This window comes from Coturnix japonica, chromosome 7 (genome assembly GCF_054131305.1).
Source record: "Coturnix japonica strain WE chromosome 7, WE-NBRP24, whole genome shotgun sequence".
NCBI lineage: Eukaryota > Metazoa > Chordata > Aves > Galliformes > Phasianidae > Coturnix > Coturnix japonica.
Genome location: NC_140669.1, coordinates 2,898,185 through 2,923,957, shown reverse-complemented (window position 1 = coordinate 2,923,957; position 25,773 = coordinate 2,898,185). Strand labels below are relative to the sequence as shown.

General features: G+C 46.9%; 1 protein-coding gene across 11 annotated transcripts in view; it reads left to right on the top strand.

The window, feature by feature from the left end:
* Positions 1–25,773, top strand: part of CACNB4 (calcium voltage-gated channel auxiliary subunit beta 4) — a 62,824-nt gene that overhangs the window by 20,736 nt on the left and 16,315 nt on the right. For 8 of the 11 annotated variants that reach the window (XR_001556655.3, XM_015869092.3, XM_015869094.3 and 5 more), the window contains 8 exons: positions 15,999–16,118; positions 16,460–16,582; positions 19,073–19,203; positions 20,570–20,646; positions 21,018–21,037; positions 21,142–21,222; positions 22,971–23,029; positions 25,377–25,486. Coding sequence is in view for 10 of the 11 variants with exons in the window: in XM_015869092.3 (XP_015724578.1) it covers positions 15,999–16,118; positions 16,460–16,582; positions 19,073–19,203; positions 20,570–20,646; positions 21,018–21,037; positions 21,142–21,222; positions 22,971–23,029; positions 25,377–25,486 (721 nt within the window). In the remaining variant the exon portion in view is untranslated. Of the gene's footprint in view, positions 1–15,805; positions 15,903–15,998; positions 16,119–16,459; positions 16,583–19,072; positions 19,204–20,569; positions 20,647–21,017; positions 21,038–21,141; positions 21,223–22,970; positions 23,030–25,376; positions 25,487–25,773 lie in introns of those variants that run through there. The other 3 variants (XM_085552149.1, XM_085552148.1, XM_085552144.1) reach the window with 2 other exon arrangements.

Below are 25,773 nucleotides of genomic sequence, written 5' to 3'. Positions count from 1 at the left end.
TGTTTGTTTCCGAGCCGTGCCGTCGCTTCACCCCGTGGTGTAACTGTGTACGGGGGCTTGGAAAGCAAAGCGAGCATCCCTGGGTCCAGCACGTGCCGGTAAAATGGGTCTTCCGCAAAGTGCAGATGTGCTCTTCAGCAGGCTGGAGCACGGCGCTGTGCCTGAGGGGTCTCGCTGTTGGCTGCTGCTTGCAGTAGGAGATCGGCATCATCCGCAGCAGTCGGGTTTTAAAGGTCTCCAAAGAGCTCAGCCCTATGTCTGGTTGTGCTCCGGGCACTCCTGGGGTGCCGGCCCACGTGTATCACAGCGAGGGGTGCGCTGGGTTCTCCTAATGTAGGTAAAGCAGTTTGTGTAAGGGCAGCGGGGCAGGGATGTGGCAGCTGCACAGCTGCCCTGTGGGCTGCAGTGCTGGGATGGGGCAGTGGGCCTTCAGCCACCAGTGGAGAGGAGAAGTGATTTCTGAGGTTTCCTTATTCCCTCTGAATCAGTTGGTGGCAGTGGCGTTGGCAGCTTTTGTAACTTCACAGTCTCTCGGTATTTGAGAATGCTTTCAATAGACTTCTGGAATTGTGGGAATAGGTGAGAATGTCAGCTTTTGTATAAGAATAAGGCAGAGCAAACCCTGAAAACAGCACGGACATCTCCTAGATGTGCAGAAAAGCCAGGCTGTAATCCTCAGAGGCACAGGGACTGTTCCCTCGGTGCTGCTTTGCTCTGTGCTTCCACACCGCTTGGTAGCAGCACTGTGCCATGGTGTTATTTGGGCTTCTGACTCATGAGTTGGGAATGGCAGCTGGGCAGAATGCTGGCCAACAGGTAGAGTGGTGCAGCACAGGAGCACTGCTTGCTAGCCAGAGAGAGCCTGCGTAATGGAATTAATAGAGTGCAACCAAAACAGGGGTAGAGTAGTGCTTCCCTGTGGTTAAGGGAAAATGACTGAGTGTGCAAACAGGAAAGAAGAGCTGTTGGTATTGTCTGGGCTCCGGGGCTGGAAGGTGCATCTGCTGAACTGAGGGATATCTTTCAACTCTTTGAAAGGGCAGATAACAGCAGGAACAAGGGGACGTGGTTTGAAGTTATGAGAGGGCAGATTGAGGTGGGATGTCAGGGGGAAGCTCTTTGCTATGAGAGTGGTGAGGTGCTGGCACAGCTGCCCAGAGAGGCTGTGGATGCCCCGTCCATCCCTGGAGGTGTTCAAGGCCAGGTTGGATGGGGCCCTGGGCAGCCTGGGCTGGTATCAATGTGGAGGTTGGTGGCCCTGCATGTGGTGGGGGGTTGGAGCTTCGTGATCCTTGAGATCCCTTCCAGCCCAGCCATGCTGTGAGATGGGAGCCGCTATCCTGGACTTGCTGTACTTTCATACCCTGAAGCACAGGGAGGTGTGATCGAGTACTTGTGCTGCTTGAAATACTTTTAGCACAAAATAAATCATACCGAGATGAGTCACTCTAGTACAGTTAGCATCTTCCTAAAGTAGGTATTTGCCCTTAGGAAACTCATGCAGCAGTTTCCTGTCGTGGTGGCCCCGTGTAAGAAACTCTTAGAGAACACTGCAAGAAATGTGAACTAACACAGGGACGTGGTGTGTTTTCTTGCTCTGCTGGCAGGCCGTACTCGCAGTGTTCTCCAAAGTGGGGGCTGTTTTGCAACTGGGGGCACATAGGATCCCTCGGCCTCAGAGGGCAGCTGGGTGCATGTTGGGGCTCTCCCAGGCAGCCTTTCTTTCCCATTCAATCCAGGAGGAAAGATGGTGTTTTAGGAGTGAGCTGATATGTCGATGATGTACTTTCTTTTCTTTTTTTTTCTTTTCCAATTGAAGTTATTATTATGGTGTGTTTATGTGTATATATGAAATGAATGCAAAATACATATTTATTTATATTACATTTAGAAAAAGAAATGGGTTCAGTGTGTGCACGGCTATTACAATCCATTACCAGCTGTGATGATTAATGCCAAGCAGATGATGCACTAGCTAGTGTGAGGCTTTTTGGAGGAGGAAAATTACACTGTTCAAGCTGGAGAAAATGCTGGTGGTTGCATGCAAGAAGCACTTGCCATGCTGAAGAACAGCAGACAGAGAGGTGTAAACAACTTGCTTAGCTGTGAGTATGCTTGCAATGAACAAAGAGTTCACCCTTTTGTAGGGTGGGACATCGTCCTAATGAAAGTTGTGGCTTTGTTGCCCTGCTCTGATTTGGGGGATGCTGGGGGTTAGTTTTAGTGCTTTGGGTAGTTTAATTGTCACTGTTTGGGGCTTGAAAACTTGTTTGCCTTGTATTAAAAAGAACAAGAGAAGCGGACAGCAGAACCCTGCTAGCACTGGTGCTGAAGGCAGAGATGTCCATTGCTTAAGTAAATCATGGTTTTACCCTCAGTGAACTAATCCCCGTGCTGGTACTTAAGGTGAGGAGAGATCTGCATGCTGCTTGCTGTGTTGGCACAGAACCTCCCAGCAGCCGTGGGCTGCAGCACAGGCTCCATCTTCTTCAGGAACAAACTTTTAAACAAAACTTTTCCATAAGAAACCACATTTTCTGTGAAATCTCTTTTCCTTTGCAGCAGTTCAGTGGTGGCTGCTGGCTGCACAATGATGGGCACATCTAGGGATGGCCCGTGGTGCTCACTGTGCTCCTTCCTCTCTGCTTAGTAATGCCACTTCCCCTTTCGTCTCATTTTCTTCCATCATTTGTGATGGCTGATAATTCACACCTTTGTCTCCTTCCTGTCTTTTTGTGACCTGCTTTAACTGTGTGCTTTTTCTCCAGTCCCTAAGCCTTGCATTCACTCTGTATTATCCTGTATTGACTCCTCTTAGTCTTTAGCCTGTGTCCAGCCTTGTTTTGCTTTCCCTCCATCTCTTTTCCATCTCTGCAGCCTGCTGCCTGTGCCAGAGGGGCTCTGGGGAAGTAGGATGTCTCACTTACTGCTTTGTAAGCCAGCAGTGTACTTGCTTCACTCAAAGGTACTGTGCGAATTCAAGCTCCGTATCACAATAAATCAGATAAGCGTTTCAGTGGGATTCATGCCCAGAAACACTTCAGGTTTTGGAAGTCCTTTGGTGTTAACAAGGCCTGGGCAGCTGTGAGGCACCCCCGGGTAGGCAGACTTCAGACTTAAGCAGAAGATGACGATTCTAGAAATGCAAGCACGGCTTGGGAAGTTTGCTCTGAAGTGGTGGTTGTGTCTCTGTGTGGTCCCTCTCTGGAGCAGAAGGAAGGCAGTCTTGTCTTGCCCTGTGTATCTTTTCTACTTTGATGGGTTCAATATAAGAAACAGGCAAAACACGTATAGAGAAATATTTTTCACCCTTGTTTTTGGTGGTGATACTCCAGAACTCTTCTCGTTGGTGTAATTGTCAAGACTTTGGCTTTGTGTTCCATTTGCTTACAAACTGCCCTCCAGCACTGCTGTGCAGGGCTGCATGGAAGCTCAGTTCTTCCCCGGAGCCAGTTAACATGGGGAGCTCCACAACACCATCTTACGGAACACCTTTGTGTGATGTGTAGCTGAGACCAGGCAGAAGGCTTCGTATGGCTGTCAAATAACACTGGGGATTTTCAATGGGCTTAGAAGGGTCCTGCTGTTTGTGGGAGCGCTGAGTCCATCGATCCCATCTGAAATCTTCAAGCTGCAGGTGGTAAGTTAGTAATCTAGACATAGTGGTGTTGTCCTTCAGGAGGGCTCATTTTGTGGGGCAGCAGTGGAGGTTCTGTGGGGTCCCACAGGGCTTGAATTCCCATGCTGTTCATCTCTTGGAGAGATGGATGTGCCAGCATGGAGAGCAGTGTTTGCAGTGCCATTCGCTCATTGCTGGCACACAGTTCCTTGTTGAGCATAGCTGTTCTGTTTCTCCACCTGATTTAGGCGAGCTGTGTAATGCTGAGACCAAAAAGGATGGCTGATGGTAGGATGTAATCATCCCAGGGTCGCTTGCCTGGCTGCTACCAGTTACCTCCTCCCTGCTGCTGGTTTCAAGTGCACACTGAGGTCTGTCTTCAGCAGGAACGTGTCAGATAATTTCTGTTAACGAGGTTATCTCTGTGACGCCTGTTCAGTTCTCACTGAGATTGGGCTTTTACATGGTCATATGCTTGTTTAACATCTTTTTATATAGTTTCAGATCTGTTTCCATTAGTTCTTAATAGATTGCCTCAACTAATGAATCATCATCTGCCTAATGTTGTTCTTTGTGGCAGGGCTGGGAAGTTGGCTTGTTTGCTGTTTGCAGGTTTGCTCGGGTGTTTGTGTTCTTATTCCTGCTAAAATTTCCACGTCCTCGTGCTGCTCCAGCAGTAGCTGTTGTGACTGTGTCTGATGTCTGTGCTCACTTCTAGAATGGTTTTGTACCCAACTCTACTCCTCTGTTAAGCATAATGTTGTGGTTGATAGTGCAGCAGTCAAAGAAAACTTACAGTATGAATAACAGTTCTTACAAATTAACGTCTGCTGTTACCATAGAGATTTTTTTTTTCCCACAAAAAATACATTGAAGTGGAAAGCAAAAGAAACACAAACAAAGTGATCATGTCATCTAACCAAAAGGAGAACCTGTGGGGAATAGCTGAGTGCATGCATTCGGACTCAGCTGTGTGTAAGCACCCTCTGGATGGGATGATGTGTTTGGTGCCAGGGCCGTCCTCCTGCATTGGGACCCCTCTTGGGTGACCATGGCGTGGAGCCGAGGTGATGAGGGCTCCTCACAAGTGTGCTCATCTGGGTTGTGGAAATATGGCTGCTGGGGGGTGTCAACAGCTCCCTGAGCTCAAGGGCATCCGAGGGGGAACGTGGCTCTTGGTGCTGAAGTACCAAATGGAAAGGGGACAAGCTTAGCCTCAGATTTGCTGATGTCACGGCTTGCTTCCCTATCTCCCCAAAACACATTCTGCTTGTGAGATACTGAGCCGTTAGATGATTTTCCTTTGAGTGTGCATTCACAGAGATAGTAGAGCCTGGCTTTAAAATCAGCCACGTGCACAAACACGGATTGCTTTGCAAGCAGGACAGCCCAACTGCTGGTGGTCATTTGGAATCAAGTAATTAACTTCAGAATGCCGCTCAGCTGCCCGAGTGCTGAGTTTGCAGGTGGTGTCGAGATTTGCTCACAAAGTTTTGTCACATCCCAGTCTGTGTTTTTCCACAGTGCTTTGCTGGGCTGTGTTGTGCCAGCCCCTGTTCCCAGCTCCCTGCCAGTGCTCCTTGTGTTGTTTTCCCTAAGAACATCAGGTAGCGCAGAAGCTGCATGAGCTCTAGATCTGGAGCTGTTTGGTTGTGCTCTTTCACCAGCGTGGGGAACGCGGGCTGGCAGGGATGTGATTTATTGCAGCAACATGGAGGAAATCATGGGGAAAAAGCACCATGTATCATCTTGCCGGGCGCTGAGTGGTGAAGCACATCTGAGCGAGCTGCTAACACTTCAAATAAAGCTTTGCAGGCCTTTCTATTTTGAGACAATTCCACTTGAACCAAATCTGTTTTCCCTGCAAGTCCTCTCCTGTTTTTTTTTTCCACACTGGTCTGCTTCCCCACTCCCATGGATCCCCATGGATCTCGCTGTTGGGTGGTGGCCATCCCTGAGCCCTTGGCACTGTGTTCTTGGGGAGGAGCTGCCCATGGGGATGGCTGGGTGCGACCCAAAGGCGTCTCACCTGTGCAGTCAAATGGCTGTTTCAGATCTTTTTGTCCTTTCATCTCTTATCGTAAGAGCCTGGAGAACACAATTGGGTTCCTAATGGTTATCCCCCTTTCTGTTTCTTTACAAATGTTCCCTTCCAGCGTGGGATTCCATGACAATATCTTCTAAGCCGTGTTCCTCCTGAGATTGATGCATCCCCTGAGGAATGCTGCTCTCTGCTTGGGAAAGCAGCACTATCTGGCCAGTTACTCTGTGCTGAGGTATCTTTGTCATGAGATCCCACAACTGAATTTAATTTTCCAGAGCAATCTGTCATGATGCTGATGTGCTCCAGCATCGTCCTTAGGCAAAGGAGTGCCAGTTATGGCCGAGCTCACAGCAAACCAGAATCCGATGGTGGGATAATCTGTTGTTATTTACGTACTGTGTGAAGGAGAGGAGTGGTATGAAGTGTTCTGGTGCCTAGTGTTACATTCTAGAGCGGGTTTTTAGTGGTGCATTAAGTAATCTTTCCCCTTATTTTATTAGATCTACTGTATGTAAACATGCAGCATGAGTGGGAGTGTAGGAGAGGAAGAGCCGCAGTCTGGAATGTCTCCCGTTAGACACAGAAAATTTATGGGGTGGTGGATACACAGAAGTTGTTTTGCTGAATTGAGTTAATAATTCGACTTTGGCTTTGAAAATTGGCACTGGATGTCATTTCTAGTGCTGGTGTTGCCATCAGTTGCAACTTCACTGAAGACTTCTATCTATTACGATACCAATATACAATATGTTGTTAAATGTTCAGCTTGACTCCTCTGTTCTATCATGTGGCTTTGAATTAAATGTGTACCATTCCACTGTAAAACCTTTTCATCTTTCTTTAAAACAGAGGAGTTGGATCTCCTCCTTGTAGCTCATTCAGTTACGATGTAGGCTTTGTGTTGGGCAGCCATTAGTGTGAGGGCTTTACATGATGGATCCCCGACCCACAAAAGCTTTCCCTATTGCTTTGTTCTCTCCCTGTCTGCGCACTTTCCCATTGTGTTTGGCTATTCTTCATGTTCTTTCCGAGCCTCTCATTTTCCTCTATTGTTTCTTGAGAGAGGGGAGGAGTTCCTGGTGCTGTGCATACTCTCCAGGTCAAACTGCATATTGGCATGGGAGGAACATTCGCTGACAGCTTCAGGGCTCAGTGTATTTCATAGAGTCACTATTCAGGCTGAAAAAGACACCTCAGATCACCAACCCCGACCCATCAGCGCCATGCCCACATTTCCATGTGTTTCATGGGCAGAGCACCATGCTTCATGGAGAAAGGTATCCTGCCTCCTGGTGACTTCTCTGTATACATATGGAAGGTGGAAAGTAATGAGTTTACACCGTACTGAGAAGACACAGGCAGGATGAGGGCTTTGCTGATAATGGTGTTACTAACAGAGGGCAGCCAGGAATGAAATCACCATATCAAGTGATTCCTTGTGCATGTGGCCCCGGGCTCTGAATGCTTTGGTTGATCCTCAGCCATTGGTTTTATACATCTGAAGACAAAAACATCTTGGGTCATTAGCTGCTTCAGGCCAAGCGTGTTCTAGCATTGACCCAATTTGAAGTTATGTTCATGAGACCTCGGGGATAGCTGTGATTGTCATTAGAGTGACAGTGTAACACTAAGCAACATATTCAAACCTATTGCTAAGGTGTCTAGGTGTGCACCCAAGGACGCTGCATTTCTGTGCTTCTCGGGATAACAGCACGGTAGATAACCACTGTGGCATTGTTGTGCTGGAAGCTGTTATGCCAGAGGTATGCCCTCCTTAGGCCTGCTTTTCGGACTGCTGTTGACTGCTGTTTCCAAACCAAGCTGGCTTCATGTATGCCTGTTAACTCTGAAATTTGGGGCCAGAGCTGAGCAAGGGGATGATAATGAGTGCCTAGGTTTCAGTGGAGCTAGAGTAATGTATTGCAGGGAGGTGCAGCCCCCAAGTCCTGATTCCTGCTCCTTTCTTCCAGCCATCAAATACTTCCTCCCATTAGTTGTGTTGCCTCTTCATCCAATTGCAGTTCTGCATTGCTTACAGCAGTGCTCATTGCCAGCAGCTGGAGGAAGATAAGCTGTCCTTCCCCCATCAAACCTTTTCAGGAAGAAAATCATCAGAGTGGTTTCCGGAGTGGCTGCCTGCCTGCCTGGATCCACGCTGCAGTCTCATAGACGTTGTGGGTATGATAGTGATTCCTGGGGGATTTTCTTCTTGTTGGAATGCTTATGGGATGCCAGTAATAGGAAGTATTAAGCTCTTGTTTCTTCCAAGCCATTTAATTAAGAATCCATTTTGAGATAATGCTTAAGAAAGAAAAAAACACAACAAGATTGTAACTTGGAGTTTCTAGTTTCTGTTTATTAACCCTCTAAATAGCTGTCAAGTTGTGCAATGTAGAATTCAAGTGGTTTGTCATACGTTTATGGTAGTAGTAAAAATTTGGGAAAATACATTCAGATCGTGCTTTGCCTTTGGGAAAAATACTGCAGTGTCTGCAGTGTAGATGTAGACTTGAGGCACTGGCCTTGCAGTTCTGCCTAATGCAACTTAGTGTGTTCCCAGCTGACCCTGACAGTGGAGATATGGAGAGAGATGTTCACCCAGTGGCATGCCCGGATTTCTCTGTCCCCTTGGGGTCTGGTCGGGCTCACTGCCCACACTGAAGCTCTGTGGGCTGGTGGCTCTGTGTGCTGTCACTCCTTGCAGATCCTCTGAGATATGAGAGGTACGCCTCGTCCTCTTGTAATACTCGTGCATTTCAAACACAGACTGATGTCCAGTTTTATGTGTCAGTGTTTAAACCCCCAGTTTGCCTGGGAATGTGTGGGCAGCAGCCCTCAGGCCTGGGAAGTCCTCATTGCCCTGCACTAATCACTGCAATTAAGTTCCAGTCCCAAATTACCTCTGTGGGTTACAGCCAGATGCCCTTTCACTTCTATTTTGCTCTCAGCATGTAGGGTTTATAGATTGCAAGTTTTTTGGGGAAGGAGTTGCTATTTACAGAGGGCATGCTATTTAGGAAATAGGGGCTTTTTCTCATGGAGGTATTCCAGCAATAGCTTACTGCTGCTTCAGCACGTGTGTCTTTGCAGAAGTTGGTCCTTGCTGCAGGAAGCACGGAGTTATTAAGGTTGGAAAAGACCTCTGATTACCATAACATAAAGATAGGAAGAGATTTTAGCGGAGAGGTTTCTGGGACAGAAAGAGTGGAAAGTGTACAAAGAAACAAAAATCTAAGTGCTCCACTTAGAAGTGCTGGTTATTGGCTTCCTAAGCCTACCTGTTTAGGAGCTTGTGGAGGGAAAAAGGCAGCTAATTAAAACCACAGAGCAGCACAACAAACCGAACCTCAGCCCAAACCCTCTCTGCTGTTTGGCTAAAGTTAAGCAGCGTGAAATTCATTTCAACAATACCGTAGCAGCGTGGCACAATTCTTTCCCATTCGCTACACAGTGTGAGTATTTGAAACAAAGTGATTTTCCTATAATTACATTGAAGGTGCAAGCCTGTTTGGGTTCGGACTTTTTGAGCCCTGGTGAGGCCTTCAGCAAAACCTGTAAGAGGTGGGCACAGGCAGAGCGGATGGGATGACTTCAGAGGAAGTCATTGCCACCTAAATATAACTTGTCACAGCAGAGAGCTGCAGCCCGCTGGTAATAAAGGAGTTTGGCTGCCCACCAGCTTTCCTAGTGGCAGATCACAAAGTGTGTGCTGTTTGGTGTTTGATTTCTGTGAAATGGGGCCTGGAACAGAGCAGAATACCTGGCACCCCGCGGCACTGCAGGCCTGGTTGTGTCTGCCTTTCTGGTTGTGGCTCTTGGATGGGCAAGGCCAGCCCTGTGCTGGAGCACCATGGTTGTGTTTAATCAGCTTTATGTCACGTTGTTAGACAGTTCAGCGTGTTCCAAACAGCTTGTGGTTGAAAAATAAAAAGGAATATTCGGGGTTATTTTGGTTGCACGAAGCCTGATGGTGTGGGAAGTGGTGACACCACGCTAGAAGGAAATTGGGACGCTGTAATCATAAAAATCCTTAAAAAGATGCAAGTTGTTGAGTGCGACTGTTGGAATTAAGAAGCATGCCATGAACGCAGCCAGGTGGCCAGGAGCTTCCTGGCAATGGGGTCTTGAGGAAAATTCCACTCCTTTTCTCATATTTACAATATTTTGAAGCTAATGTATTCATCATTCTTGCTTTGGGGCTGATGTCTTCTGTGCCTGTTGGCAACCCAAGGAGAGCTGTGCTTTCCTGCAAGGCTGAGTGAGACCTTATAGCCAATGGACGGGAGGGAGACCCGATGGGATGCTCATTGCCCCTGTGGGCTGGTGTTGGCCTTCTTGCCAGCTCTTGTGGCTGCCAGCAGCAGGCAGGGCCCCATCAGCTGCACACACAGCTGCCATTTTGGGGTGTGCTTCCTGGGAACGGCTTCAAACATGTGATATGCTTGAGTGGTCTGACGCCTGCGGTGATGACAGCATGGCTCCCTTCTCAGTTCAGTGGAAAAATAAAAGGGGGGAGGTGGGGTGGTTAATAAATGTCTGAAAACCCCTCGGGCTGTGACTGGAAGTCAAGCTGAGCTGAGGGTGGCTGCGGCCTGGTGTGTGAGAGGGGTGGTGGTGGGGCTGAGTGTGAGGTCAGGGGGGCAAAAGGTGTCAGGAATGAACTTAATCAGAAGCAGATAATTGCATGAGATTATGCTCTTCCAGATCTTTACTTCAGTGCCCTTGGTGTTGTAGAAAGGAGTTAGATGTAGATGTGTCTACAGAAGCGCTCTGCTGCTGTCACCAAGAACTCACCATCACTGCCAGCAGAGGAAACAGCCCTGATAATTACAGACCTGCTCGGGATACTGGAGTCTTGGTGTGAGGAACTGAGGGGGTTTGAGTACCAGGACTTCATTCTGCAAGGTTGGCCCAGCCTCTGGCACAGCTGGCAGCATGGTTCTGTGTGGTCTGGGTACAGTGCTTGGCTCTTCTTTCCGCAAGAGTGAAGAACATTAGTGCCTTCCAGCGTGCTCCTGGGGACAGACACAGGGTATGCTTCCAGCAGAGTTCATGTAGGATAACAGGTGCATTTTTATTAGCTGCAGTATTATTATCAGGTGCCATAGAGCCCAACAGCAGTAGCTTCCCTGGAGCCTTGTGAGGATCACTCGATGCTTTCAAGTGCCAAAGTAATTAGAAATGAATAAAGCAGCTTTTTTTAAAAAAACTGTAGCAGCTTTAGCATGGTACCTTTTATCACTGAAAAAACACCTTTTTTTCTCTCCTGGGTCTTCTGAATAACTGCTGTGGAAGAGAGGGACCAGCTGCAGAGATTAAAGCAAAACCCGAGCTAGATGTGTTCAGCTGTTGGCTCCATCCTGCTCCTGCCTACCAGCAGCTGGAATAAAACGCACATCAGAGCGTTCCCAGACAGATTTTAACTCTTCTATGGCTTGAATTAAAAAAATGGAATTTGACAAGTTGGTGTATTACTCAAACTTGGTGGCTCAGTCATGGCTTTAGAGAGGAGCGATGTGAGCCTTCGGCCGTCATGCTGATGTGAATGCTCATCTTTCAGGTTGCTTAGGACACAATTAATGGGCACGGTGGGGATGGGGTAATGGTTGGGCTAGATGATCTTAGTGGTCTTTTTTCCAACCTTAATGATTCTGTGATTGATTATATGATTTTCATCCCCAGAGCTGTTTAAACTGCAGGCCTTCTCTGTGTGTAACACCCAGCCAATGTACACTGGTAATTCAAGCGAGGCATAGTCTCGCATGGCTGGCATGTTCATTTGAATGTTACAGCAACAGCCGTAGGATTTTAGCAGTAAGTCTATTTATTACTAGTACTCCTTATTTTTTTTTACCAAATTTTTAGATGTGCAAACACAATCTGTGCTGAACTGAAGGCTGTTCAGGAAAAGAGATGTGACTGCAAGATTTCAGAGTCAGAGAGGGATCGGGAAAAGAAATGTTACAACAGTTGCCCTATTTTCTAATAATTAGCATTCACAAAGAGGAAACATGGTCTGACTACCTAATAATATCCAAACTGCTGAGACACCTAATGAGTTGTCTTAAATAAATTTACCAAACATACAGAAGGAACTCATTACTGAACACTTAATTCCAAAATCGCTACTCAGAAATGGTTACGCAGCTGGCTTGTGTGTGTTGGTTATTCAGCAAGAGGATTGGGAGCTGGCCCTCATCCTGGTGGGCTTCCACTGTCACATCCTGCTGGTGGCCTGACCCCTGGTCAGCATTACCACAGCTGTAACATATTTTATAATTCAGGAGGACACTTAAATCAAAATAAGGACTGTGCTTCCCCTGTAATACCCACACCTTGTTCTGCAAAGCCTTTGTGTGTGGGAATAGCCCTTTGGTTTGCTTGGTGTGTAGGGCTGCAAGGTTCCGGGTGGCATTGGAGATGTAATGAGGGATGAAAAATTGGAAAGACAAAGTGAGTGAAATCCACCCCCCTTTCCTCTCTCCATCTCCAGGAGTGATGCTGGGGATTGCAGTGGCTCCCAGTAAAACTCTGCAGTATTCTACTGGGGAAAATCTTCTAGCACACAGCAATTTCCCGGCCTTCCATCTGACTGCGGCGCAGTAATGCTTTTGTGCCAAACAAACAGATACCCGCTGGTTTGCATTTGCCTCTTAATTATTGGGCAGGTGATGTAATTAAATAAGCCTGCCTGCTGTCAGCACTAGGACCAGGTGAGCACCAACTGTGACCAACGGTAGTGGCTGTTGTTATTTAAAGTGTTTGGGTAATTCTAAGTCCGTAAGGTTTTGTCTCCTGTTTTCATCTATGTTTGCAGTTATCCTCCCTCATGCTTCCTTCGTGGCACACTTACAGCGATAACCTGCCTGAACTGAGCCTGCATTTTTGGGCACACATGTCCCCTCATGAGACTATGACTGTGTTGGTCTTAGTGTGAGCTGTGTCTGTAATGAGCAGAACTGCTATGGGCAAAGAAATGCAGACCTGGGTGCTGGCAGCACATGGCCCTGCAGCCAGCACTGTGCTGCTGGCATCTCCCAAAGCTGTAGCAGGGCTGGTGTTGCAGGGCTGGTCTGTTCTTTGGTTCTACTGGGAAGGGGTGAGTGCAACATGTGACAGCATTTCCTGCCCTGGAATACCTCATTTTCCCAGTTACTCTACTCTTGCACTTGTTGGGATTAAAGAGGATTAATGTTCCCAACTGAGGAAGTCCTGGCAGGTGGGAAATGCTGCCCTGTGGGATGTGTTTTGCTGAGAAGAAATACAGGGGAGAGCAGATTTTATTTTTTTTTTAAATATATATTGCATGAATACAACCAAAAGGACATAATTTATGGCTCCCAACAGTTACAGCCATAAATATATTCAGAAAAATAGTCTTCAGTCCTGGAGATTCTCCAGCCCTAAATGCAGCACTGCCCTGCTTCCCTGGGCTTTGAGAGAGGCAGAGCTGTGGGTGATGTAGATGCTGAATGATGCCTCAGGATTCTACCCAGAGGTCTGCTTCTGGTGCTTTGATTCTTGGTAGCATGGCAGATGTGAGCAAGCAAGCAGACAGAACTCAAGGAGCCCAGTGACTGTGTCATCTCTCTCCCCCGGGGTATGTGGGAGGCTGCAGCTCCTCCCGCCCTGCACAATTCTGGTGCTGCTGTGCAGCGGAAGCAATACGTAATGCACTGCAGTGCTGGACACGTATCTGTCCTTTACATCTGTACCTTCACATCTGCCTGCAAATGTAAGCTTTACTCGTGATTAACTAAGAATCGGACTTGTTGCACTGTGGGCTCTGTGCACTGTCCCACTGGGGGTCATGCTGGCTGTCCCCAGGATCCCAGAAACAGGACTATGCCAACAAGGAGCAGCATGGAGGGGGAAGTTGCATTCTGCTGTGCAATCTGTGTTCATCCCCTTTCCAACAGAAACCATCTGGACAGCAGTCTTGTTTTGTGCAGCACTGTTCTCCCAAGCTTCCACCGTGCTTGGGTGTCTACCAGCAAGTTTTTGGTCGAGGTCCCCAGCAGTGTAACAACACGGAATGACCTCTGGTTCAGCCCCTCTGGCTCCTTGCTCTGCTGTGCAGCCTTGGCCGTGCTTTGTTGTGACTGCTGTGTGCTCAGCATCTGCTTGTTCCTGGGCAGAGGGATGGGATGCCCTGTGAGCTCCCGTGGCTCTTCCCCTGCGGGATGCCTGCAGCTGGAGGATGCTGCTAAGGGCTGAGGCAGAAGCCATCTCCGATCAGGGCATTGTTTCAGAAATGCTTTCTGGGTTGTGATGGGCTCTGTGGCACTCTAAATCTTTGCAGGAGAAACCACTTGTCATTGGCTGACTGGAGCTTCTAACGGATTGATGCTTTAATTGCAGAAGCTATGTGACAGAGTGTTACGATTTACGGCTGGATGGAGAGCAATTCAGATCTGTCTATTTCTGGCACTTGGAAAAAAATGATTTGCAACCTCGCTGAAATAAAAATGTGCTATTTTCTGAAACCCTGACAGCTAAAAGTTGGGCTTTTCTTCCATTCTTCACCAGCAGCTGTACCTCCTCCCCTCCGTTCTTCTCTTTGCTGTGGACAACCGGTGCTGTTTGTTAGTCATTGCATAGGCCTGGCAGTCACACTTTCCCAAGGGCATGCAGGTGTCTGAGGCTTTTGTACCATCACAGCTGTTGCGGCTTCTACAGCTGTGGGCTGTCAGCCCAGAACCTCGATGCTGTTGGTGCTGTACCCGCACCTGAAAACAAAAATTAAACACGAGAAGTGTTGCTTTTTTCTATATAGTCTCAAGTAGCAGCAGCAGCAACTTTGGCAAAGGTTACTTTGTTGTGACAGCTTGAAGTAGGTCAGTGCTCAGCCAGGAACCTCTCAAAGCCAGCATGGGAAAATGTGCATCCAGCATAGGTGTCCCTCGTGGGCTGCCCACAGACCTGTGCTCCTCTTGCAGTGCTGGGCAGCACTCAGAGGTGTTTTGGCCGCTGTTTTTTCTCATCTGTGTTTATTATTACACTTTCTGATTTATTATTCAAAGGCTGTGATTACTTCCCCTTCTCCCTTTTTGCATCCGCAGCACATCCAGCAGTGAGCATTCATTGCTCTCGTGCAGCGCCGTGCATGGCCCTGCAACTCCAGCTCTGCCTTTCCTTTTGCTCTAATTACTTTGAACAATGTATGGAGAGCGGGCTGTTGTTTTAGGCCTGGCGTATTTGGCCATATAGATGTAGTCTCCTGCTGGCAGCCTTCCCCTTTGGTGGGGGAAGGCAGCAGTGCTCCTGGCTGGGCTGTGGGGATGCATGAAGGACATGTGCTGACAGTAGGTCATTGCCAGCTGATAGGGGCTCCCTCCATACTTAAGAATATGTGCCTGGTCTGGTATTAAATGTGGAGGTTGGTGGCCCTGACTGTGGTGGGGGGGGGTTTGGGATTTGTGGTCCTTGAGGTGCCTTCCAACCTGAGCCATTCTGTCATCTGTGATTCTGTTTATGTGGATGATAAGGGGACTAAATGTTATGGTAGATTACATAGAAAGTATGTCACTGTGCTGCGGGATATAAAGCAATCAAAGGGAAAAAATAACCTTTGAAAGACATAATGCTGCAGTGGTTCTTTGGAACAAAGGTAGAGAGAAAGATGTGTGTCTTCAGTCTGCTGCTAGAAATGTGATGACTTGGGAGTGATTTGTTCATAGAATCACAGCAGATCTCCGGTTGGAAGGGCTGCCTGTGGCTCTACATGCACTCAGGCACATGGCACGCCATGCTCAGGCTGCTGTGTGGAAGGAGCCCACACACTGCAGGTGATGTTGGGTCCCAGTCCGACTATCCCATGCCTTATTCCTCCCAACACACTGTTACATTCCACGTCAGTGTGCTGGTTTTCCTTCATAGCATTGCACAGCCTTTGTGTTGCCCTGTGGAGCAGCTTTTAATAGTGTGATTTTGCCACTTTTCTGCTGTGTGTGAGTGGCAGCACGCAGCAGGGAGGGAAGAGCTGCACAATGGTGCTGCATTTACAGGGAGGGCTGGCTCTAACTAAGCTTTGTGGTACCTTCATTGTGTCTGATGTGACCTGGCCCCTGCCAGTCCTCATTCCGAGGTTGTCAAACAGGATTTAGAGTCTATAAAGGTGTTTGTACAGCGCTGCAACTGAGCTGGATGTGACTGTGCCAGTGAGGAAGCTGAGGTAAAGCCATGTATTGCTCTGCTAAGTTCTGCAGAGCCTTGTGCCAGTCTGTAGAAACCCACGAGGTAAAGAAACGTGTTTTAAAAGCGCCTCCTTTATCTGCCTTGGGGTGGGGGTCCCGTTTCTCATGTTTGTTCTTAGCAGTGTGATTTTCCTTTCAGGGCTCAGCAGATTCGTACACAAGCAGACCCTCAGACTCTGATGTGTCTTTGGAGGAGGACAGGGAAGCAATCCGCCAGGAGAGAGAGCAGCAAGCGGCGATACAGCTCGAAAGGGCAAAGGTGCTTTCTTTGAAACCATAATAGCAGCTGGTTATGGGGCGTTTATCATTTGCCTGCTGTTAAGATTCATACTGCTGATTCATAATGGTGATGGCATCTTTTGAGGCATGTTGACAATCAAGTGAAATTTCCTGTAAGCAGGAATGCAGTGTAAATATTCCTGTATAAATGGGGATCTTCTGTAGTGAACTGAACGCTCTTGGCTGGTGTGCAATTATTAAGTCTGAATTTTGATGTACTTAGCAAATACCCTGTGCTAAATTATTGGCAGTTTGATACAGAAGATTAATTCCTGATGCAGAAAAGTTTCCGCTGTTTTTGATGTCTGTTTTTGTCTGTAGTCCAAACCAGTAGCGTTTGCTGTTAAGACCAATGTGAGTTACTGTGGAGCTCTGGATGAAGATGTCCCTGTCCCAAGCACTGCCATCTCTTTTGATGCAAAGGACTTCCTACACATTAAAGAGGTAAAGACACATAGCAATGATTCTCTTTAAGAAGTCAGGGTCTGCGGTTGGAGCAGTCGTGTCTGAACTGAGCTGGAGAAAAATGAAAAATGAGAACTGAATGAATGGCAGCAGGAGAGTATAGCACACACAGTACAGCACACACATGGGATTAGAGGTGCTGTGGTGATACTTTGTCCTTTCCACACCTCAAATCAAGTTTGGGATGGATCTGATGTGACGCCAAGGGGGTTCTGTTTGTCAGGGAATGAAGTGGCAGCAGTTTACACCTGGTCTTTGTAAAGCACCGGGTAGGCTTGAAAGGGAATGAGGCGGAGTAATACAGGAATAAAAGAACATGCTGATGAGGCTGCAGGACAAAAATATATAAAAATAAGGAAAGAGGAATGGGGGTAAACAAGCCCCAAATATGGCTTTTGTGGAGAAAAATACTTTTATTGCACACTGAGTGTGTTTTCTGCAATTAGTTATCTGAAGTGAGCCCTTCACATTTCCATAAGCTCCTGTTGTTTTGTAGGTTTGTACTTAGACTTGCAGCTTGCAAATATGTTTTTTTCCTTTTCTCTCTGCATTCTGTGTGTTTATTTTTGGGTGCTCAGTACGAGTTTTTCCTGTTCTTTGAACGTTAACCCACCATCGCTTCAAAGCTCTCATCTCCCGAAGGCTGAGCGTATCTGGGAGGGAAACACCTGCTGCTTCATCTCTGGAGACAGAGATGGGTGCTAGGATGGGGGAGTTGTGCTTCAAGTTCTTTCTCCCTGGGCATGGGAGAGGCAGCTGATTTGCATGTTCCCTTTTCTAAGTTTGCTGGAAACAGATGGAAGGTTGATTTTTATTTATTTTTATTTTTTTTAGCAATATTTTATTTTCTGTTGGTTTCTTTGTATTGTTTAGTTTTTCTTTAGGACGTTGGTGTGGAGCAGTCCTTAAGCCCATGCACTGTGAAGTCTGAATCTGCCTCTCTCTGTGTAGAGTTGCTTTTCCCCTGTGCTGAGCTCCCAGGAATTCTGGCACCACCGAGCTCCCCTCCACGTACCCAACCTCAAGACCTTCTCCCCATCAGGAAAATGTCCTTTGGTGCACTCAGAGCACAGCTGGCTGCAAACAGCCGCACTCATTACAGCAGACATCACTGCTCAGCTGCCTTCCCTGACGTGTTCCCTTTCACACCAGGAGTGCACTATACCTGGTGTGCTGTCTTTCTAGTTTGCACATTGCAGCTGTTCAGGTAGCTCTGTGCATCAGCACTAGCCCAGTATTTGCTCTTGGTTTCCCAGCACGTGGCTGCATTCGTTGTCTGACCACAAATGTGCTAAGCTCCTGTTTGTGCTGCCCTGTACATTTTTCCTGAGGAGCATCACAAGTCCACATTATGGCTTTCAGTGAGTGTTCCTCTGAGATCCAAATGGGCAGGATCACACCCCCACCGCACATAAACCATCTGGCTTGCAGGTGTTCACTTGCTCTGCTAGGGGTTCAGCATTTCTTTGTTAATGCTGAAGCCTTCAGCCTGCCTGAAGCTGTAACTCAGTGTGATTTGGGCAGTGGTTCATGGAAGAAGGCTTTGCAGAGTTTCAGTGATCTGATGGGTTTGCTTGGACAGGAATAACCGTGATTTAGATGAGATCCAGATTTTAGAACAACACCAAACTAGGTAGAAGTCAGGTCACCCTGCTGACAAGATGAAACGTCAGCAGTAACTGATGAGTTGCTATATTGAGAGCGTGTCCTGTATGTCTCCTATGCCTCCTACAAGACTATACGTTATGTGCTTACTTCAGAGAAGTGCAACAGCTACTGACAATATGGAATAAATTATGGGCATGGCAACCAGTAGGAGTGAATTGTAGTCCTCCCACATGCTGAATGCAGAGAATAGCTTATGGGAGGTAATGACCTAATGCAAATAGCCCTGCTTCCCTTACTGCATTGTTATCAGTTGTATTGTTCAGTTATTCTCAGCATAGCACTGACTCTGATCTCTTGTCTAGAGGTGTCACTCAGAACTCCATGTCCTGCTAGTAGAAGAAAAGCTCCCATGTTCAAGCCATATGTTTAGAACCAAAATCAGATAGTTAATCCTCAGAGGGCTCTGATTTGAGAGCCATGCCATCACAGAGTCGTTTGAGTTAGAAGGGACCTTAAAGTCCATCAGTTTCTATCCCCCTGCTGTGGGCAGGGGCACCTCCCACTGGACCAGGCTGTCCAGAGCCCCCTCCAGCCTGGTTTAAAACTGTTCATCAGAAACAGCTCATGCTCCTTGTATCGCCATCACCCTCAGCCCCAAAGTTGTGATATCAGAGAAGTCACAGCAGGATGTTTTGGAGCAGTTAGAAGACAGTTACCTGCATTGAAATTTACTCAAACCATCTGCTGTTCAGACTTCAGTGTGAGTCCTGTTTTGTCAGCAGGTATGGAGTTAAGCATTGCAGAGAAGATAATAGGGAGTTCTGGACATGAAGCACAGCCAGAAACCTTTCTGTGTTCCAGAAATACAATAATGACTGGTGGATAGGGAGGCTGGTGAAGGAGGGCTGCGAAATTGGTTTCATTCCAAGTCCACTTAGACTGGAGAATATCCGCATCCAGCAGGAGCAGAAGAGAGGCCGTTTCCATGGAGGGTAAGGATGCTGTAACCTTTTAAAGTAATTTAAAATCTTTTCTGACACCGGACAATATCTTTCAAAGGTCACTTGATTCTCTTATATTGCGGTGTGTATGAATGAGTGTTTGATTTGGGATTCCAAGTAAAAAGGTGTGTTTGCAGAGTGTGGGCTTATCAGATGTTGGCTATGAGAAGGAAAAGAATGTGTTTGGCTTTAGAAAAGGGAAGTTATGCATTATGAGTGGTAGCACCAGAAGTTTCTGAAGGGAGAGAATTGTGTCCCCATGGGCTCAGAGTCAAACCTCTGGTGCTCTCTCATGCTGGCAAGGTTGTGGGATTTCTCTTTTATTTCCTCCTCCATTTTTGCCCAAACCAGACTTTTCAGGTGTTATAGAGATGAGTTTTGCCACTCGATTTCCTTTCCTCTTCATCTTCCAGCCCAACCTTCTACCTCTCCACTCTCCTGGAGATAGCAAGGCCTGGGAGAATACAGGTGTGTGGGGCTGGCATGTAAAACTGATTGCTCCTGGTCTCAGTCTGGGTGTTGAAGTATCTCTGCTCTTTTCTTTTGGGAGCGGGAGATTATTTTACTACCAGCACATTATTCCCACTAATTGAAATTGAAATGTGAATGTTCACATAGATAAGAAGAACAAAAAACTGTAGTGGAGCGGGACAAAGAGAGATGAGCCGAAGGAATCTAGGACTGATAGCAGGGAAGGGAAGAGTGATTTTGCCTGTGTAGCACTGTCAGGGAATTAATATAGTTAATCAGGGTTGGGAATCATTTCAAGCGCAAGCCATCTGAGGAGGAGATTTTAGAGTGATTGAGCAGCACAAAATGAGCTTTGTTTCAAATTGATTTTACAGTTTCTGAAAGAGGCTCATAGAAAGCAGTGTATCTCAGTGCATGGAAGGAGGCGTATCACATGCAGAGGCTGTTCAGGGTAATGATTCATGTATAGCATATTAGCAGCCGAGTTCTCTGCTTGTGAGAGTGGACGTGACTCCACTGGAACAATCTAATCTCACCTGCAGAGAATACTGGGAATAAAACCCAGTCTGAAACAGGAGAAATATTGTAAAAGAGGACAGTACTGAGATTTTACATAGCGTACAGACCCAGAGGCGTTAATACAGACCTAATCTAAAGAGGTTTTCACAGCCTTGAGCCACAGGAACTGCTGCTAATGATTATTTACAGTATCCCAGTGTTACAGCAGCATCCAGGAGATGTGTGGAATGATTTTGCCATTAAACAGTCCCTGCTTCAGAGAGAGCTGGCAGGAATGTGAGGGCAGAACGCTGCCTTGGCCTAGGATCCCCTTGCTGGTCAATCTGCACATGGCAAAGAATACTAAATATTCCTTCTGATACTGCAGGAAATCAAGTGGGAATTCGTCTTCAAGTCTTGGAGAAATGGTTTCTGGCACATTTCGAGCCACACCTACTTCCACAGGTAAGGGCGATTTTATTTAAGGCAACTTGTGCTATTTCTGTTACTTCTATTTTAAAAGTCATGTCTGAAAAGTGTGGGTTTTCCCCCTTTGCTGACTTATTAAGATGTGCTGCTGAAATTATGTGCATGGAGGTGGAGAAAGACATCCACTGCCAGACATGCAGTGGTTGCTAAGGGGCTGGGAGTAAAAAGCCTCAGGAAAAGGGGCAGCTCTGGCCAGAACAGAACGAGTGACCAATTTAAATAGAGCTGATGGAAAGCAAGGTGCATGGAGGGAAAGGGAAGGTGCACTGAGAATGGGGTTTTACTTGCAAGTCGCACAGTTGCTTTGCACAGTGTGTGTTTAACCACGTTCTTATTTGGTCTTTTAGCAAAACAGAAACAGAAAGTGGTAAGTAGTCCTTCTGCTTTTGTTTTCTTTTCCTTATTTTGAATGCATAATTCCCAGATTTTCCAGTTTGATTAATGATCTGAAGGAATGCTTTCCTCTTCCAGACAGAACACGTTCCCCCGTATGACGTGGTGCCATCAATGAGGCCTGTTGTCTTAGTGGGGCCGTCGCTGAAAGGCTACGAGGTCTGTATCCCAGGGTTTGCAGTGAGTCCCCATTTTCTTGCCCATGGTTTCCCTTGTTACGTTGGTTGTGTTGGCCGATAAGCCAACCAGACATCTGTACACATACACAATTTTAATCAAACTAGCACATGTTTTGTGCTGAATTAGTCCAAATTTAGAAGAAATTTCCCCTGAAAGGTAGTTCTCATGTTTCCACTGGTGAAAACTTCACGTCTTCCCATGAAGCTCAGTGCTTGCAAGTGAAACAGCCAGGCTGTGGTATCACATCCATGTCTGCTTTCCAGCACCTGAAACTGAAGGTGGGGACTGATGGCTGTCATTTCAGTTTATTTTCTTCATATTTGTTTTTTCAAGAACTTTGCAGTATTGAAATATAAGGAAACCTTTAGCCCTTCTAAATCATTTGCCTCTCTGCAACACAGAGGTGGGTGTGATAACAGGTACAGATAAACAGGAGACCCATTGGTCAGGGTTGCTGCAGATTCAAAAGAGCATTTAGCATATGCTGAATGACCAGAGGCTTTTAGCAGGGCCTGTCGATGAACTTATCCATCTGTTAAGTGTTTTGCCAAATTAAGATCGAAATTAACATGAACATAAAATCAAAGATACGCTTCATTTAGCTTAATTAATGCTGTTAGTACTTTATAGGATATTATTAAACATTGGAATGGCCCTTTTCAGAAGGTTGCAGCAGGGTAATGTTTGCATAATGTGATGTCCTTACATCATATTTGTTAGTAAGAATGATTAGAAGTGTAGTTTAGTGAAGCAGGAATGAGGTGCTTCATTTTCATCTGCCTTTTAATTCTATGGCGATGTTTCGTGACAGGAGTAAATGTCACCCATTGGTTTTGGCGGTGCTGCACCACAGCTTAATTTGCCTGGGCACTCAAGTTTGGCAGGGAGAGGAGCCATCTGTTGAGTGCATACCTCTGTACAAGCATGTTCCCCCTCTTTGTGATAGAAAACAATACTAAATCCAACATCTTGAACACATGAAGGTGTGTAAGTGGTACTGCAGTTAGGGTGTTTCCATCTCAGTTTTGTTCTACACAACAGAAACACGTTGCTCTTACATTGCAACCTGTATGGAAGAGTTCAGTGCTGTTTTTTTCTGACTAAATTCTCTAAGAAGCACTTTGAAGGTACCCCTGGGAGAACTAAACTGCCCGTGGCTTTGGTGCAGTTCCTATCTAAGTGTCAGCAGAGTTGTACTGAAAGGAACAGTCAGGAAAGCAGATGATGCCTGTTGGGGCTGAGCATCTCTCAGGTGCTCTCCCTGTTACAGGAGTGAAAACATGTTTTTTCCTCCATGTAGGCCTCTCTGAGAACAGTTTTGCTCTTACAGCAGTCATCCAATGTAACAGATCTTGTATCTGAAGTCTGAGGCCAGTAATAATGGTGTTACTGTGGGGAAAAAGCAAGGGATTTGTTCAACTCTAAGTCCCATGTGGTTCTGATGTGTCCTGCTGGGAGTGGTGTTGCTCTGGAAGATGGTGAGGTGTGCTCCAAAGGCAGGAGCAGAGCAGCAGCTCTGATGTCCTTTGGGCCGCATTTTGTGAGTGAGTCAGAAAACATGCAAATGCTTGTTACGAAGCTGCTTCCAAGAGCATATTAATTAAATTACCTATGAAAGGTATTGATTGTTGGCGGTATCCTTACCTTTTGCTTACCTCTCTTCTTACTTTTGACTTCTGTTTCTCCCTGTCATTCCTCTCTGCTCAATCTTCCTCACCTCTGCGAAGGTGACAGACATGATGCAGAAAGCTCTCTTTGACTTCCTGAAGCACAGGTTTGATGGGAGGTGAGAAACACTGTCCTTTCCATGCTTTTTTTTCCACGTGTTACTAACAAGTTGGTGATATTTTTTAATGAAAGGAGACCAATGCATGTTCCGAATGGATTTATAGTATCATGAAGTGCAGCCAGCTGTGGGCTGGAGCGCAGCTGGTACATCGCTAGATGTGCATGTCTTTGTATCTGCTATGTCCGTCATAGGATTTCTTCATTGAAGTGAATCATTTTGCCTCAGTGTCTCATAACAATAGAACTGCAGGAGAAATCTAGATGAAAGGTGGCTGTTGTTAGTTATCAGAAATAATTAAAGCTTGAAGAGGGAAATGCTGAGCATTGAGATACACAAAAAGTTTTATAACTTAGCTGGAGCAAGAGGAACATTTCCTAAGGGCTGTGATGGGGAACAAGTATGTGGATTTCCTTGTGAGGAGGAGAGGGTTGGTCCATGGCGTCCCTTCCTCACCCCTGGTACTCACCCTTGTTGCAGATCTGTGCTCTGCCATTGGGATATTTGACCCTTCTTTCTCCGTGGTTTGTTCAGCATGTTGTACCTGCATAGCAGGGTGCTTGCGCTGCCTAGTTTATCTGCACTAGGCTTGTGACAGTGAGGAAGGTTTGTAAAGCCTAAAACGTTGGCACTAAGACGATGAAAAGAAGTTTCTGTTGCTTAGAAGAGGTGGAATAGGATTTATGTTCAAAGCACCTTTTGGGGTGCAATACAGAGGCGGTGATGCTGAAATATCTCTCAGACAGCTTACACAAAGCATTTAATAATCCACCTTTATGCAGAGTGTTCCTTCCCTTGTTGATAGCCCAGCTGAAGTGGTTTTAGCATGTTCCACAAACACAGCGATCGATTCCAAGTCTGACAGTTGAAGCAGTGCCTGGCAGCCCACAGCTGTGTGCTGTGCTTCTATTGCGTGCTGTCAGGACAGTCTCTCCCACTCCTGAGCAGTTGCACTGATGTGTTTTTGCTGCAGCTCAGCACAGGAGCTCTGCTGCGTGTTTCCATCAGGGCAGATGTGGAACCACTGCCTGTGTTCCCTCCAGCTGCTGCCATCCATCTGTCAGTTTGCAGTGTGCCTCTGGTACCTGGCACTCATTGCTTTTGGTTGGAAACCATGCGATAAATGGAGTCACCAGGACATGACTGCTCTGCAGTGTCTTTTTAAACCATATACCAGAGTGTGCTCAGCAGAGGCTGACCCACGTGGGCCAGCAGTGCCCTGCTGTGGGAAATGAAGATATGGGTAATACTGCCCAGCAGTGCTGCCAAGAGGAACTGCACCTTGCTTTGTGCTGCTGTGTTCCCACTGCTCTCCTGCCCGGAGGGAGGTGGTGCTGGGAAGTCTTCCTGCTGTGAGACACGTTGGTATCTAAATTAGGCAGACACGTGGCATTTCAGCTATGAAAAAGTTCAGTGCTACGTACAAGCTGATAGGATTGACTTTCAGTTTGAATCACTTAAGAATAAACAATAAAATTCATTCTTGGGAACCTCAGCTGCTGCTTGCTTCTCCTGCCTTATGTTGTTTGCAATGGCTGCTGGTCATTTCCAGCCTGTTTTCTTCTCATTACTCGTGGCTCTTTAGCTCATCACAGTCCTCCTCACTGGGTTTCACATGAGGCAGTTGTGTGCTCTTTGTTTTATAATCTGACTGAAGAGCAAACTCTCAGGTATAGGTAAATAGCAGTGCCCTGTTCTGCATCCTGAATGCCCGCACACAAGGCATGGGAGAGCATGTGCTGCTGCTGTCTGCTATCTGCTCACTGACAGAGCAGCACGACACCACCATCCCTAGGTTAGAAAGAAGGCTTCAGCAGCACAGTGCCTGTGGCTCACCTCGCTTTTCTTCTGTCTGACCTTGAGCCAAGTCCCTGAGCCCACCGCACAGCCCTGTCTGGACAAGGAGCTGTGTGCTGGAGGTCTCCCAGAGCCAGCAGCTCCATTTGGTGACTCAGATGTGAGTGGCAGAGTCCCAGTAAGGCCCTTCCCTACCTGCTGGCAGTGCCAGCTTTGGTTAAACCACCTGGGAGGAGTGCTGCTGTGCCTGCTGTGCTCTATGCCCTGAGACTTGCTTTAGCTTGTGATAGCCAGGTATTGTGTAAGTCCATGTGGGCGGTGGGATGGGGAGACGGGAGCTGATGAAGCAGGAAAGCAGGAGCTGTTTGAAGGGTCTGCAGTAGCAAATAATTGTACAATTACTCAGCATTTCTCTTTAGCTGTTCTCTAATGCTATGAGTGGTGTTTTATTGGATTTGCACTTTGGAATGAAATGTGGCTGTAAATCATGCGTGGCGCAGGGAAAAAGTAACGACTGTGGTTTTGTTCTGTGCTGTGTTCTTGCCCATAGGATATCAATAACCCGAGTGACAGCTGACATTTCTCTTGCTAAGAGGTCTGTTCTGAATAACCCAAGCAAGAGGGCAATAATTGAACGGTCAAACACACGATCCAGTTTAGGTAAGACACGGACACAGCTGTAACTCTGAACATGGCTGTGTACCGCAGGAGAGCGTCAGCACTGTCACCAGGTCTGATTATGTTGACAGCATTTTAGCATGGAATTCTGTGTTTCACGTCCTCTGATGGGTGATGGAATTTGCCTGACAGAGGAGTGGCACAGAGCACAGTGTGCTGAGTTGGCATCCTGTGAAGCACTGCCTGGGTTGGAGCAAGCAGAATTACAGCTGTTGTAACTATTCAGCCTGTGCTGACTTCATCAGTTTAAACATACTCACATGCATGGG